A 13609-nucleotide genomic window follows, 5' to 3' on the forward strand; every position below is an offset into this window, starting at 1 on the left:
TATTTGTAACTTTTATTGTTTATAAATATATAAAAATAACTATTGTAATAAACAGCGTAACTATAAGTTATAACAATCATATTTTCAATCATCAGATATTTGTACACATTTTAAACATAAACAATTTATATATTATTATATTATGAATTACATAGATTTGTCATATTCTCTGATGATTGAAAATTGCCCTAAAATTTATAATAGATATTGACGGTAACTCTTATAACATATCACATAATTCTTAAAATCTAATTTGTACAAACATTAAAATTTCATTCAATTCGTTTGATAAAACAAAATAATAACACTTTTAACTTTTATCGCTTGAGGTTATTTGTTTAGAGTAAAAATGCATAATCTGATACCACATTTGTCAAAAATGTGATTTCCACTCTAGCCAAATAAGATATATTGTTACTATATGTAAATAGAGTATATTAAAATATACGTCACAAATTCACAGTTATAATTCATCAATTTAATATTACATGAAATAAATAAATATATATATATATATATATATATATATATATATGTATATATATATATGTATATATATATATGTATATGTATATATATATATATATATATATATATATATATATGAGTAACGGAATGTACCAATTTTAATAACAAATAAATAAAATTTAGATTTTTTGAAAAGATAACCTTAATTACTACTATAAACTCAATACAGTAACAACAAGAGCATATATTTGTTTAAATTAGGCTCACTTTCCACATTTCCAAACATTAGATTGTACACTAAAGACAATTTTACTTGCATTATTTCGCTGCGCTCCAAATTGTAGCGGTGAAATACGTATTCTTTGGCATTAGACCAAAGAAAATATAATAATAATTATATAATACCAATAAGTAAACATATTATATTAAAGAACTAAATAGTACGTATGATTTCATGAATATTATAAAAATAAAATGTCATGATACCATTAGACCAATGAAAAGTTAATAGTAATTATGTAATACCAATAAGTAAATATTCTATTCTTAAGAGGTAAATAGTAAATATGATTCCATGAAAAATTTAAATGTATTTATGTAAAAAGGACTGTTAATATTATTAATAAATAATTAGTATATAAAAAATAAAATTAAATTTGAACTACACTGTAAAAATTTAATGTCATTATATCATGGTCGATTGAAAAAAACCGTGAAATTTGAACTATTGATCACAACCACAATTGACATTATTAAAATAAAAATAATTTCTTAAAATAAATTTAAGTATTTCTTCATAAAATTTCTTAAAAACATCAATAAAACCAAATAACAAACCTAAAAATATATGGTAAGTACAATACCTTTCAACAATAAAACACTGCATATTTATTAGTCACAATACCTTAAGACGGTACGTCACTAGATACCAGAGAATCTTTTGTGATTTTTATCTCTAACAGTCCCGGATTTAATTGTGTATAGCTGAAATAGTAATTTTTCATGTTTAGTGAGTAATTGCTAACAATCTAAACAATATTACCGCAAACGTCGTTTCTTTAACCTTGCAATAACCGCAGGTTTAATTTTCGACACACCCATATGGCTGCGTTTTCCCCTTCCCGTAATAATGGTCAGTTTTTCGTAATTTTTCCCACTTCCTTGAAGTAGATTTATATTCCGATCTAAAAACAAATCTAGAGCTGGTATCGCCTCTTTAACGTACAAATAATGCAGATCCAATGTGTTAAAGTCCTGAAGTCGTTCCGAGTGTTCCTTTGAAATTTGAAATTGTTTAATTTAATTTTATTTTTCCTTTAGATTTGTAACATATACCTGTAAAAAGGTTTGAGCAGCTAGATGGTTTGATGTATCTAAATATTTTGTCTGTTGGGATGCTAGATTGGAGTAGAATTGAGCAACTTCTATCATACCGCGACTATAAAAACCTTGAGCCTTTTGATGAAGCTCTTCTCTTTTCTTCAAGTATTTGCTAGCTTCCTCCCTGTAAAATTGTGCATCTTTTCTCCCTTCTGGTTCCTATATTTAGAAAAAACAACATCATCAATAGGAATTACAACAAAGCAAAGTTACTAATTTGTGATTATTTAAAATACTTAACGACATAGATTGATAATTTCCGTCTTACGTTTGTGGATACATTTAAGTGACACAAAAAAAAAACTTATAGAATAAGAAAATAAACTTCAGGATTGTTTTTGCCAAAACAAAAGCAATACCTAGACTAGTGAATACTGACCTCAAAGTTCTGGCTACTTTGATGTGCCTCCTTCATTTCCTTCATCATCGTCTCATTTATTGGCGGATTCTTGGCCTCATTCACACATCCCACAATGTTGTCTTCACCTGCTGAGGCTATCAAGGTTTCAACAGTTTCTTGGTAGTTATTATTATGTGCATTTAATATTTCCACCAGAACATTGCGATCCAGTGTTGGAAAAGTCTGAAAGAGTTTTTGTTTGGTGAGCTTATCAGCCAATGTTTCTGGTGTAAGATTATTCCATTGTCCACTTAATGTGACTCCCTCTGTATGAGATGGAGATGTATTTGGTTGTTCTTCTGCTTGCAATTTTTTAGCCAATTCTTCATCTTCCTTAACCAACTGGTTTAGAATTTCTTTTTGAGCGTCAATTTGTTGATAAACTGATTCAATATAGAACATGTAAAGTTGTTTGGCCAAATCAATTGGTAACTGGACAATAGGCTGAAACCCTTTTGGATAATTAATACATGGATCGCCCACTTTATTTTCCAACTGATTGATCAAAGAATCACCTAAGTTAAGCTCAATAGTTTCACAACCACCAGAATCACTACTTTTTTCTGATTCAATATCATCAAATTCTATATCTGAATCAATCATTAATACTTCCCCTGAAGTAGTCATTGTAGTCTCAACCTTAGATGTTGAGTGATTATTTTTTGGCTTATATTGTTTACAAGAGAATAAATGTGACTTGAGTTCTTGTGATTGTACATATTTCCGCTTTACAGGTGATTTGTTTGGTTCAGATGGAGTTTCAAAATTAATTGTAGATATTATTTGAACAGGCTGCTCTGTTTCTATATTCTCTGGAGTTTCATCACAATCTTTGTCCAGCAGCACTTCAAGGTCATCTTTATTTTCTAACAACAGTTCCACTGCCCAGTCCACATCACCACTACAGTGTCTGTATAAACTAATTAAATGTCTTTCAGGGACTGTTGGAAATAAGACTTTCAATTGTTTTATGTGATCTTCATTATCAATTCTTTCAGTGAAACAGCTTTTATCAACCATTATCTTTTTAGGTATACCTGGACTTTTGTTGGGTGTATCTAAATTAATATCCCTGTTAGTGGCAATTATAATTCTTACATATTTTGTATCATCATCATCAGTATTACAAAAAGAATCTCTGGTTTCAATAACTGGTTGAGAAGAAGGAAGTGGTATATTCTGAACAGCATCAGCTGGTTGAGTCTGCAGAGGTGTAACCACATTCCAAGACTGCAGAGTTTCCATGTTAATTCCCCATGCAGATTCAATGTCTGTTGATTTTTGTTTTTGAACATCACTCTCAATGAGAATCACCTGATCATCTTTTGCACTGCTTGGTTTCAGTACTTTTGTAGCACTTACTGGATCATTCCACATTAAAATTTCATCTACAGGATCACTAGACCAGCTAGCAAGTGTTGGGCTCTCATGTTCCCTAACAGTATTAACTTTGGCTGTTGGGGATATTTCATTAAATTCCATGAGATTAATTGTCTCAATCGCAACATTCCTTTGGGGTTTATAAGTATCCTGATTTAAGGCACTTGCACTTTGAGATTTACTAATACCCTGTAGGTTATGGTTGTTAATATTATTGATAGGGGGAATTTTACGATATTGTGGTGGTCTTTGTAAAGGCTTGTAATAAAGACTGTAAGCAGAGAGTAACTTTTCTGTAGTCACATTTTTGTCAAACCTATCTATCATGTCCCTAATTTTTTGTTTTGGCACACCATGTGTATTCCTCTTTGCAAGTTCTTTATCATTAAAGCACCAGTGGTTGTTTGGTTCCAAAATGTGTATAATATATCCAAAATCAACTGCCATTGTTGCATAAGGTTTCATTTCCCACATTTGTGTATTTGTATTGTCAATTATTACTGGACTGATGCCTTTGCTTACAGCTTGAAATGCTCTACTGTGATTCCATCCATGTGCTTCACTTAATTTGTGGGGATCATAAATATATTGTCCATTTTTATAAAAGAAATCATCGGTGCTTAAAATGTGAAAATGTGAATGGGAAGTCCCGCCAATTGTATTTTGTAATATCTGTTTAGATAAGTAACTTTTTCCAGAACCAGGTAAACCCCTCAATAAAACCAAAACTTTGTAACCTTTGCAGATATCAGCAATGGCTGCCTCAATGTCTTGTTGTTTTTTTGGTTTAGACTTACTAATTGCACCAGTACTAGCAAATGATTTTATATTCATTGTCATGGTCTTAGGTAAAGGTACACAATTACCTCCATGAGAGAACTGGCTGCTGAGTTCTAACAATTTATTTGAAGATTTGTGTACTATAAAAGTCATGCATAAGATAAAATATAAGTAATACAAATATATTTACCATCATACTGGCAAGACACCGCAACACTTTCAATTATATCTAAATTGAGAACATTCCCAAATAATTCGTTAAGTTGATCCACAACATCTGGTTTTCTTTGAAGAGCACTAGAAGCCATCCTTTAAACAGAAATGTGTAGTTACATTTATAGACACAACAAAGCAAAACTTTAAAATTCAATTGCATTCAATAGTTTATATTTGTCCACATTTATAAACTGTTTTAATAAGGTTACACTTCTTGTTATCTGTCTGAAAACCCAACGGAATTTACATCATGTCGCCAAAACCTGTTTATAAACAACAAAGTTAAAAATAAACAATATTTAGTTGATAAACAAAGTACTACCTTATATGAAAATAAATCATCCAACAGTAGTAATAATCATTTTAGATTAGGGTCTTGAAAACAAACGCGGTTATGTGATTTCTTATTTCGCAAAAATAATTATTCACCTGCTAATAACGCAGTTAAGGGATAAAATTACTAGATAAACAAATCACGTGTTCAAATCTGCTATCAAACAATCCAGAACCAAGGCCAAACGTTTTGGTGTGGTGCCATAAACTTCGATTACAAAGGCAACGGAGGCACACGAACACCAACATAGGCGTAGAAATATAAAGGGTTTATCAATATTTTAAAATTTTTATTGGAAATGTTAATAAAAACACATTCAATATATTATAACGCCTGGACTTGGCACGACAACGAGGCATCCATCACCTTTTTTTTAATTGTTTATTAATCGTTTTGGAAATGTATAATGATTTAATTAAAAATGATTTGTAAGCTTTTAAATAAAAGTCTTCATCCATATCATTAACAATAATTAAAGAAATTAAAGGGAAAAATTTAAAATATGATTTAAATTAATATAAATAATTTAATAAAAACGACATATGAACAGCGATATGTTTAAAATTATTATCACATACTTATTTATTATTATTATTTTAATTTAGTAATGTTAATTATTTAAAGAACTATTTATATTGAACAATTATCTCAAAAGATAAAATTCTAGTAAACGTGAGACCATAAATAAAAAGGGGGAGTATAGAATAATTCTAACTTACAATATTTTCATAAAAATGATAAAAATCGTAAAATTGGTAAAATTTTTGTATTGTTGTAACCCATTTATAAAACTTCTCTGTGTTTCGTCGACTAAATTCGGTAGTTTTAGCCTAACATCGGTTCATTAAATAACGTACATTTCTTATAATTTGGCGGCTTTTTTGAAATTGCTCATATATCACATTTTCTATTGAACAAAACCCTGAAAAATAATATAGATTTAGTACAGAAGTTCTTTTACGAAATTTAGTGACAATGTTTTACTTCAAATAAATTTTCTTTAACCACGTTAGTACTCACAAAAAGGTTAATGTCTAAATGTTGTCATAATTTTAGTGTAAATTTTTCATCCGGCATTCGCTAGGTAAGTTAATTATTTTGTGTCGCTTGCATTTTTAAGTAACAACGCTGTAAGTTTAGGGTACATTTTCACGAACGAAATGAGAAAGTTCCAACTTTGAAATCATATTCGTTTCACTGAAGTTAGAGGTGCATTGTTGCCACAACTGTCATCCGCCAAAAACACCCCAATTTTCAAGGTTAAATATGCCCCAGCTGATGCATAAAACGTACAAGTTTGATTTCCAAAGTTTAAAATAAAGCTCATGCTTTTTAATAATAAATCCGGTCAATTCTATAATTCAAGCATTCACAAATCGCTTTCACATAGAACTTGAAGCTTTAACCCCAAATATTGTTGGTGCATTTTACGGATTTTCTATGTTCGCACAGGGCTACTAGAAATTTCAGCTATTTGGACAATTCAGGTAATGTGATTATTTTTTCCAATCGAAAAACTAACTAAAAATTTCTAATACGATAATCAATAACGGGCAAGTGTAAATTTTATCAATAAGAAATAACATAACCTCAATAGTGTTAAAAATTCTTCGCTTTTATTTCAGGCATTCACTTCTTTATCATTTAATCCCTTTAAAATTGCAATGCCACGTAGTAAACGTAGGTCAGCAGCGTCAGACATGAGCTCCACAGATGATGACAGATATGCCTCCAAACGTTCGAGGAACTCAAATAGGTAAGCAGTGTTTTACATGAAAAAGTATATTTTATGATGCTATTTGAAATACTACTGGAATACTATTTTCTATTTTTTTATATAACAAGAATATTTTAATTAATACTAACATTCATTGTTTATAAATCCATTTCTTTGTTTTTTTTTTGTCTTAAAGTAAAATAATAGTTTGTTATATATAAATACAGTAAATATTTAATACAATTAAGTAAATCAATACAAATTCTTTGATAAACACTTTTATATTAAAATGTTGTTAACCTAACATATATTTTGTATGTAAGTACATAGTATACCGATTGAAAAGTGTTGTGTAGTGGGAGTGCCTCTGTCATAAATTATGTCTCTCTTGCAATATATTTTATGGGAATATCTTAATTAAGCAAATTGTGAAAATTCAATTTAAAATATTTATTTGTTCTATAAAAATAATGATATTATTTAATCTAAAATATTAGATTTTACTTTTGCCAGAGTAATTTAATAATATTACGTGTATATTTATATTTGATTTTATTAAAATGTCGTTTCCGTATTAAAAAGTCCTTTATATAATTCTTCATCTAGAGAATCTAGACCGTAATTGTGAACCATAATACCTCTTTGTGTATTTAAATTTTACAATAATTAAATTAATTACGTAATCTGCTTTCTTTAACAAATCTCGATTTGAAGCATTTTATTGGCTTTTTGGATACATTAAAAGAGGTTAGTTTTAGTCGATTTGACCGTGGTTTATTTTTAGCGGAGCGAGTTTGTATTGCTGGTATTATTTTCGTAACAAGTTCAGTAGATTGGCACATATCGGATTAGATAAAAAATACTCTCTGTATGGATGATGAAGAGTATGTAAAAGTTTGTATTTATCACTATTTGTTATACATTTAAAAATATAAATGTGTGTGCTGATTGGATTGTTTGCTAAGTTATTATGCAACTTTTTTAAGTTAGACCTCCATAGGTACCTGTTGAGTTCTGAGTGATATTTGCTTTAACTTTTCCTTAATAATTTTAATTATGAAATTGCATCATTTTATCATTCATGTATTTTTTATACCGGAAAATCAAGCTTTGTGGCATAAAACTCAATTTTAGAATCTCTTTTAAATCTTTTAAGTGCCCACTGGCAATTGTATTAACAAAACTATTCAAATACCTCGATTATAACCCATTCTCATTAATTTACCATTCTGTTGGTTTCATTGTTACGTCCGCCCCAAATAATCATTTTAATTAGCATTCAAACGGTAGTCTCCAACGCATTCATTGAGAATATTAAACAGAAAAAGCGTCTCGGATTGTGTGTCGGTAGTGAGTTTTTTGGGAGATCTTTTTTATTTCAAGTTTCGCTTGGCCTCACAAAAATGCGTTCTGTGTGATGTGCGTGAAGAAGTGTCAGATATTGTCGCTCATTTTACTCATCGTTTTGTGTACAAAATATTTATTAATACTTCTTTTTCGTTGTGCTTTGTTTCTTTCTTATTTAATGTAAGTTAAACATTAAGTGGCATTCGCATCTGATATGTTTTGAGGTAATCGTAAAACAGGTTTGGTAATTTTGATAAATTTGATTTTTTAAAAAGGCGATACTGTTTAGTATTACTTTTCTTTAGTAACTAATTTTTCACTGTGAGGATGAAACGACAGAATAGACGAAAATTTTGTTTAAGGTAAGGAAATATGGAACGGATCATCTTTGTATTTGCCACTTGTTTTGAAATGTAATAAAATAATATCGTTTCCAACTATTCTGTGTCTTACCTTTATGCTTTATTCATTAATAATAATTTGCCTCCTAATCAATAAATAAATAAAATATTATTAGAAATTAAAAAGCATACCAGCTTTTTTATGACGTTAACATTTAAATGTTACAACTCTTGTTAGTTGAAAAATACTTAATAGCACATTTTACGTCTATCGAATCCGTTTAATCAAAATAATCTTAATCATGTTGTTGATAGTAAGTTTTTTGTATTGAGTTTTTGTTTTGAAATATTACTAACATTATTTTAAGCAAACTGAAAACAACAGAAGATTGTTGTGTCTCATACTTAAATGCAAAATTATTTTTTTGACTAAAAATGCGTCCTTTTATTTTGAGTTATTAAATAAAAATATATTTATTTATTTATCTTTCTGTCAGAATAAGTTACTATTACTATTAATAGTTAAAATTGAGTCCATAACTTTGTGTGTTGACTAATTCATAATACATGAAAACAATTTGGGAATTATTGTTATATTGAAAAGTGATACCTTATTTGTATTGGTAGATTACTAGAATGTTATCATTGATATGTTAGAATATTGAATTTCTTTGGCACGACCATGTCAATCGTATAATAAAACCATAGTTGTCTTTAGTAACTTGTTCATTAGAGGCATTAGACATGTGGTATGCGGTTTGTTGCAGTTCACGGCGGGTATCGCGTGTGGACGATGCCGCTGGTGGCGGTGCTACGCCCCAAACGGTACCAACGTTCAATCAGAAGCGATGCGTTGCCTGGTTCCGAGAGTATACCACCCCTGACGAGCCCGATACTCTCGGTCCTGAGGGCATGGAAAAGTTCTGTGAGGATGTTGGCGTTGAGCCCGAGAACGTCGTTATGCTGGTGTTGGCGTACAAGATGCAGGCGCGGCAAATGGGCTTCTTCACAAGGGACGAGTGGCTGAAAGGTCTGGCCGAAATGCAATGCGATTCGATACAGAAGCTGCAGCAAAGACTGGACCAACTCCGCTGTTTGCTAAACGACCAGAATGCGTTTAAGGCTATCTACCGGTACGCCTACGACTTTGCCAGGGTATGTTTGTAGGTTTATTCACTGGTTAAATTTAATTAAAACACTTTCTTAATAGGATAAGGATCAAAGAAGTATGGATATGGAGACGGCGAAAGCGATGCTACAGCTGCTACTGGGTAAACATTGGCCCCTGTATTCACAGTTCAGTCAGTTCCTCGATCAGTCAAAGTACAAAGTTATTAATAAGGATCAGTGGTGTAATATTTTGGAATTTTCAAGGACTATTTATAATGATTTGTCCAATTATGATGTGGATGGCGCATGTATGTATTGATAAGTTTCAAATATTGTTTAAAATGATTAAATAATTATATTCTTTTAGGGCCCGTGATGTTAGATGAATTTGTAGAATGGTTGAAAGCATCAAGAGCTAAAACTGACATAAGTTGAGGCATATTCCTTCATAATCTTTACAATGTAAATTATTAAGTTACTGAATCTGAATCAATTTAATTGTGAACTGAAGTAATTTTAATGGAAGTGTATCCTATAATTGTACTAATATTTAATATAGATACTGTAAATCGTAATTTTTAGGTACAGTTGCTTTAAACTCTACTTCCAATAAAATTATTTCCTCCAAAATATTTTACAAAGTACCATTAAATTTTAATATTAGAAATTTCTGTCACAATGTAACACAGAACTGATATAGTTAATTTATTATATTTTTTAAAGGTTAAATTTTGAATTCTTTTAGTTTTGATCTTGAACTACAGGAAATTGATATACCTTTATTTTATATGGAAATCTGTAAAAATACAATTAGATAGTAATAAAATAATAAACCAAAATATCATTTAAAAAACCGTGATTTATTTACAATATCTATCAGCCTTCATTTTACTTCGTCTGTCTAACAATTTCTCATGAAAAATACCCTTCTCTTTTGCCTTTTCAAGTTCTTTCACATCTTCTGCTGATATTCTCATTTTCTTATCCTGGAACTTCTGAAATTTCTTTCTAAAAAGTTTTTATGAGTGACGATTAAGACTTAAAGAACTAAAGTACTTACACATAGTTGACTTCAACCTCTTTAAGGCTACCTTGCTCCTCAGTTGGTACATCTTTTAGTGGGTTAACCTCTTTGATTGTTTGTGACCTAATTTGTACCACATGCTTTTCACCAGCTTTTCTATCTTTTGCCACAACAGCATCTTCTAAATCATCAATGGACATGAAACAGTCATTGTAACCTTGTAAAGCTATTTTTCCTTCTTGAAATGCTGGTTCCCACTGTTCCATTGCACCTATAGCATCTGACCTTCCAGTAACTGCACCATCCTTCTCAACTCTTAGGTACTTATTGTACCCTGATTTGAAAGCTACTTTCCTCTCATTAATTGGAATGGCAGTCAAAATTTCTTCAGGAGATGGGCCATCTCCTTCATTGTGGGGAGGCCCAAGTGTAAACAAACCGTTGTCTAATGCTTTTACATAGCAGTGGTTACCAAATTCTATAGCAACAGGTCCGCTAATATCTTCTATTTTAGTGGCTTTCCACCAATTTCCATGTTTAATACAATCCAAATCTTCCTTGGGGGCTTCTTGTACTTTCTTTGTCTTGTGTTTCCTTTTCTTTGCTCTGAAAATTTTTCTCTAGAAATTTTTCAACATTAAAATTATATGCTTACTTTTGTTTTTCGCCCTTCAAAACTAATTTGCCCACTCTCACGTTATCGTATTCAGACATGGTTAATATTTGTTGTAATAAATACAAATTAATATATATATATATATATATATATACGTCAAACATACAAATAGTTCAAATGTGTCATAGACAACAAGTTAACTACTGTGAAAAAAATTTCGCGTCAATATTTAAAAGAAGAAGAATTTTAACCACTTTTACAGTTTAGGTTAAGTGTAGCACATGTAAACATACGACTGTTAAAAGTAAACACTATGGCAGACGAAACTGAAGAGAAACCTAAAAATTTCCATGAAATGGAATTAGATGATCGGATATTAAAGGTGATTCATTCTATTATAATTAAATCTTAATATGTTAAATATGTTGTTTGTAGGCTATAGCTAAACAAGGCTGGCAAGCACCTACTTTGATACAGGAACAAGCCATTCCACTGCTTTTGGAAGGTAAAGATGTATTAGTTAGAGCCAGAACTGGCTCAGGAAAAACAGCAGCATTTTCAATACCAGTAATCCAAAAAATTCTAAACCTTAAACAATCAGCAACCCATCAAGAAATAAAGGCATTAATACTTGCACCTTCAAAAGAATTATGTCACCAAATATGTGGAGTAATTAAAAGTTTGACTGTAAAATGTTCAAGAGAAGTTAGATGTGTAGACATTGCACCTCAAGTTGACTTAAATGTCCAAAAACCACTTTTGGTTGAGAAGCCTGATATTGTAGTAGGCACACCAGCAAGAACCTTGTTACATTTAAAAGCCAATAACTTATCCCTTAAAAAATCTCTTGATATGTTGGTTATTGATGAAGCAGATTTGGTATTTTCATTTGGTTATGAAGCAGAAATTAAGGAACTCATGTTGTAAGTATTACCTTTTTCTAATTAAATATAGTTTTGTCACATATGTTTTAGGTATATGCCAAAACTTTACCAAGCTATATTGGCTTCAGCAACATTAAGTGATGATGTCAAGAGTTTGAAAAGCTTAGTACTTCATAATCCTGTGGTTTTAAAACTAGAAGAACCTGAAGTAGCACCAGCCAGTCAGTTGACCCACTATCATTTGTATGCAGAAGAAATAGACAAAGCCACAATTTTGTATGCATTGCTAAAACTACATTTAATTAGAGGAAAAACTATTGTCTTTGTGAATACAGTTGACAAATGTTATAAGTAAGTAGTGATTTACATTATTAATTTATTTTAGTTCATATTTATTTTTTTTTTTTCAGAATTAAACTGTATTTGGAACAATTTGGTATCCCTACTTGTGTGTTAAATTCAGAGCTGCCCTCAACAATTCGTTGTCACTCTGTAAATCAATTCAATCAGGGAATTTATGATATAATTGTTGCTTCAGATGAAAAAGCTTTGGAGAAACCTGGAGATGTCAAAAATGTCATTGAAAAAAAATCAAAAAGACGTAAGGACAAAGAAAGTGGTGTGTCCAGAGGTATTGATTTCCAATGTGTTTCCAATGTAATTAATTTTGATTTTCCTTTGGATGTTCAGTCATATATTCACAGAGCAGGCAGGACAGCTAGAGGAAATAATAAGGTATATATATTTTCTGTAGTCTCATTTTGAATTAAGCATTTATTAATTTTATTATTTTAGGGAAGTGTATTATCATTTGTTAGTGTTAAAGAAAAAGAATTGCTTGATAAAGTAGAAACTAAATTAAAGGAAGGACAAGAAGATACTTCAGTGTTCAAGTAAGCCAATAAATTTATTATAAAGAAAAATTTTTATAAAAGAACTTATTTTAGAACATACCAATTTAAATTAGAAGAAGTTGAAGCATTCAAATATAGAGCAAAAGATGCATGGAGGGCTGTGACCAGAATTGCAGTCAGAGAAGCAAGATTAAAGGAAATTAAAATGGAAATATTCAATTCACAAAAATTGAAGGTAAATTAATTATTTTATTATATACTATTATATACTATTATTAACATGTTCTTTTTTAGAGTTATTTTGAAGATAATCCAAATGATTTACAAATTTTAAGACATGATAAAGCTCTTCACACAGTAAAAGTACAACAGCATTTATCTGATGTTCCAGACTACATTGTTCCTCCATCTTTGAAGAGTTTAGCTGGAATATCAAGACATAACAAAAGAAAACGAGATCACTATCGCGCTACAGATAGTGCCGCAACTAAATTTCAGTTAAAGAAGAGTAATCCTCTCTTGAGTATGGAATTTGAAGGGTTTAGCAAAAAGAAAAAGAAATGATTTTGTAATACTTATTATTGTTAATAATAAAACACATAATTTTATTGCTTGTTTGCTCTTATTTCATTTGAATCAAAACAATTTGGGGGCGCTTATCAAGAGTTATAAATCACATCAGTCACGGTCCGTTTTTAATCTATTTTGAGAAAATATCATTATTTATAATACGCAGTGACAGTAACTTTCTTGGTCTA

At 30.3% G+C, this 13609-nt stretch overlaps 4 protein-coding genes and 1 long non-coding RNA gene across 9 annotated transcripts; 2 read left to right on the top strand and 3 right to left on the bottom strand.

The window, feature by feature from the left end:
• Positions 1-1129: 1129 nt before the first annotated feature.
• LOC109602467 (NEDD4-binding protein 2) lies at positions 1130-5146 on the bottom strand. 2 transcript variants are annotated; one of them, XM_049964943.1, is made up of 7 exons: positions 4947-5146; positions 4599-4887; positions 2228-4548; positions 1804-2007; positions 1511-1743; positions 1373-1452; positions 1130-1305 (listed from the first exon to the last, which is right to left on the bottom strand). In XM_049964943.1, exons 2-6 carry the CDS (start codon positions 4714-4716, stop codon positions 1374-1376), a joined length of 2955 nt encoding a protein of 984 aa, XP_049820900.1. In that variant the 5' UTR covers positions 4717-4887; positions 4947-5146; the 3' UTR covers positions 1130-1305; position 1373. The 2 variants fall into 2 exon arrangements, with proteins under 2 accessions (XP_049820900.1, XP_049820899.1); XM_049964942.1 differs by having other exon boundaries at positions 1130-1452.
• Positions 5147-5708: 562 nt separating this feature from the next.
• Positions 5709-6082, bottom strand: LOC126264829 (uncharacterized). The gene is made up of 2 exons (XR_007547452.1): positions 5943-6082; positions 5709-5880 (listed from the first exon to the last, which is right to left on the bottom strand). It is a non-coding gene; the product is annotated as an uncharacterized LOC126264829 (long non-coding RNA).
• On the top strand, positions 5966-10209 carry LOC109602487 (DCN1-like protein 5). Of its 4 annotated transcripts, XM_020018857.2 has the most exons (6): positions 5966-6042; positions 6099-6445; positions 6584-6714; positions 9131-9518; positions 9574-9781; positions 9841-10209. In XM_020018857.2, the coding sequence occupies exons 3-6, from the start codon at positions 6623-6625 to the stop codon at positions 9906-9908; spliced, it is 756 nt and encodes a 251-aa protein (XP_019874416.1). In that variant the 5' UTR covers positions 5966-6042; positions 6099-6445; positions 6584-6622; the 3' UTR covers positions 9909-10209. The 4 variants fall into 4 exon arrangements, with proteins under 4 accessions (XP_019874416.1, XP_019874420.1, XP_019874414.1 ...); XM_020018861.2 differs by lacking the exons at positions 5966-6042; positions 6099-6445; positions 6584-6714 and adding an exon at positions 7444-7559; XM_020018855.2 differs by lacking the exons at positions 5966-6042; positions 6099-6445; positions 6584-6714 and adding an exon at positions 8049-8202.
• Positions 10210-10312: 103 nt separating this feature from the next.
• LOC109602486 (protein FRG1 homolog) lies at positions 10313-11285 on the bottom strand. The gene is made up of 3 exons (XM_020018854.2): positions 11153-11285; positions 10534-11103; positions 10313-10481 (listed from the first exon to the last, which is right to left on the bottom strand). The coding sequence occupies exons 1-3, from the start codon at positions 11275-11277 to the stop codon at positions 10334-10336; spliced, it is 843 nt and encodes a 280-aa protein (XP_019874413.2). The 5' UTR covers positions 11278-11285; the 3' UTR covers positions 10313-10333.
• A 68-nt stretch (positions 11286-11353) lies between these two features.
• LOC109602485 (probable ATP-dependent RNA helicase DDX56) lies at positions 11354-13459 on the top strand. Its single transcript, XM_020018853.2, has 7 exons — positions 11354-11495; positions 11549-12036; positions 12088-12348; positions 12408-12732; positions 12793-12890; positions 12945-13086; positions 13146-13459. The coding sequence occupies exons 1-7, from the start codon at positions 11427-11429 to the stop codon at positions 13413-13415; spliced, it is 1653 nt and encodes a 550-aa protein (XP_019874412.2). The 5' UTR covers positions 11354-11426; the 3' UTR covers positions 13416-13459.
• The last annotated feature ends 150 nt before the right edge of the window (positions 13460-13609 follow it).

Source organism: Aethina tumida, chromosome 3 (assembly GCF_024364675.1).
Source record: "Aethina tumida isolate Nest 87 chromosome 3, icAetTumi1.1, whole genome shotgun sequence".
NCBI classification, from domain to species: domain Eukaryota; kingdom Metazoa; phylum Arthropoda; class Insecta; order Coleoptera; family Nitidulidae; genus Aethina; species Aethina tumida.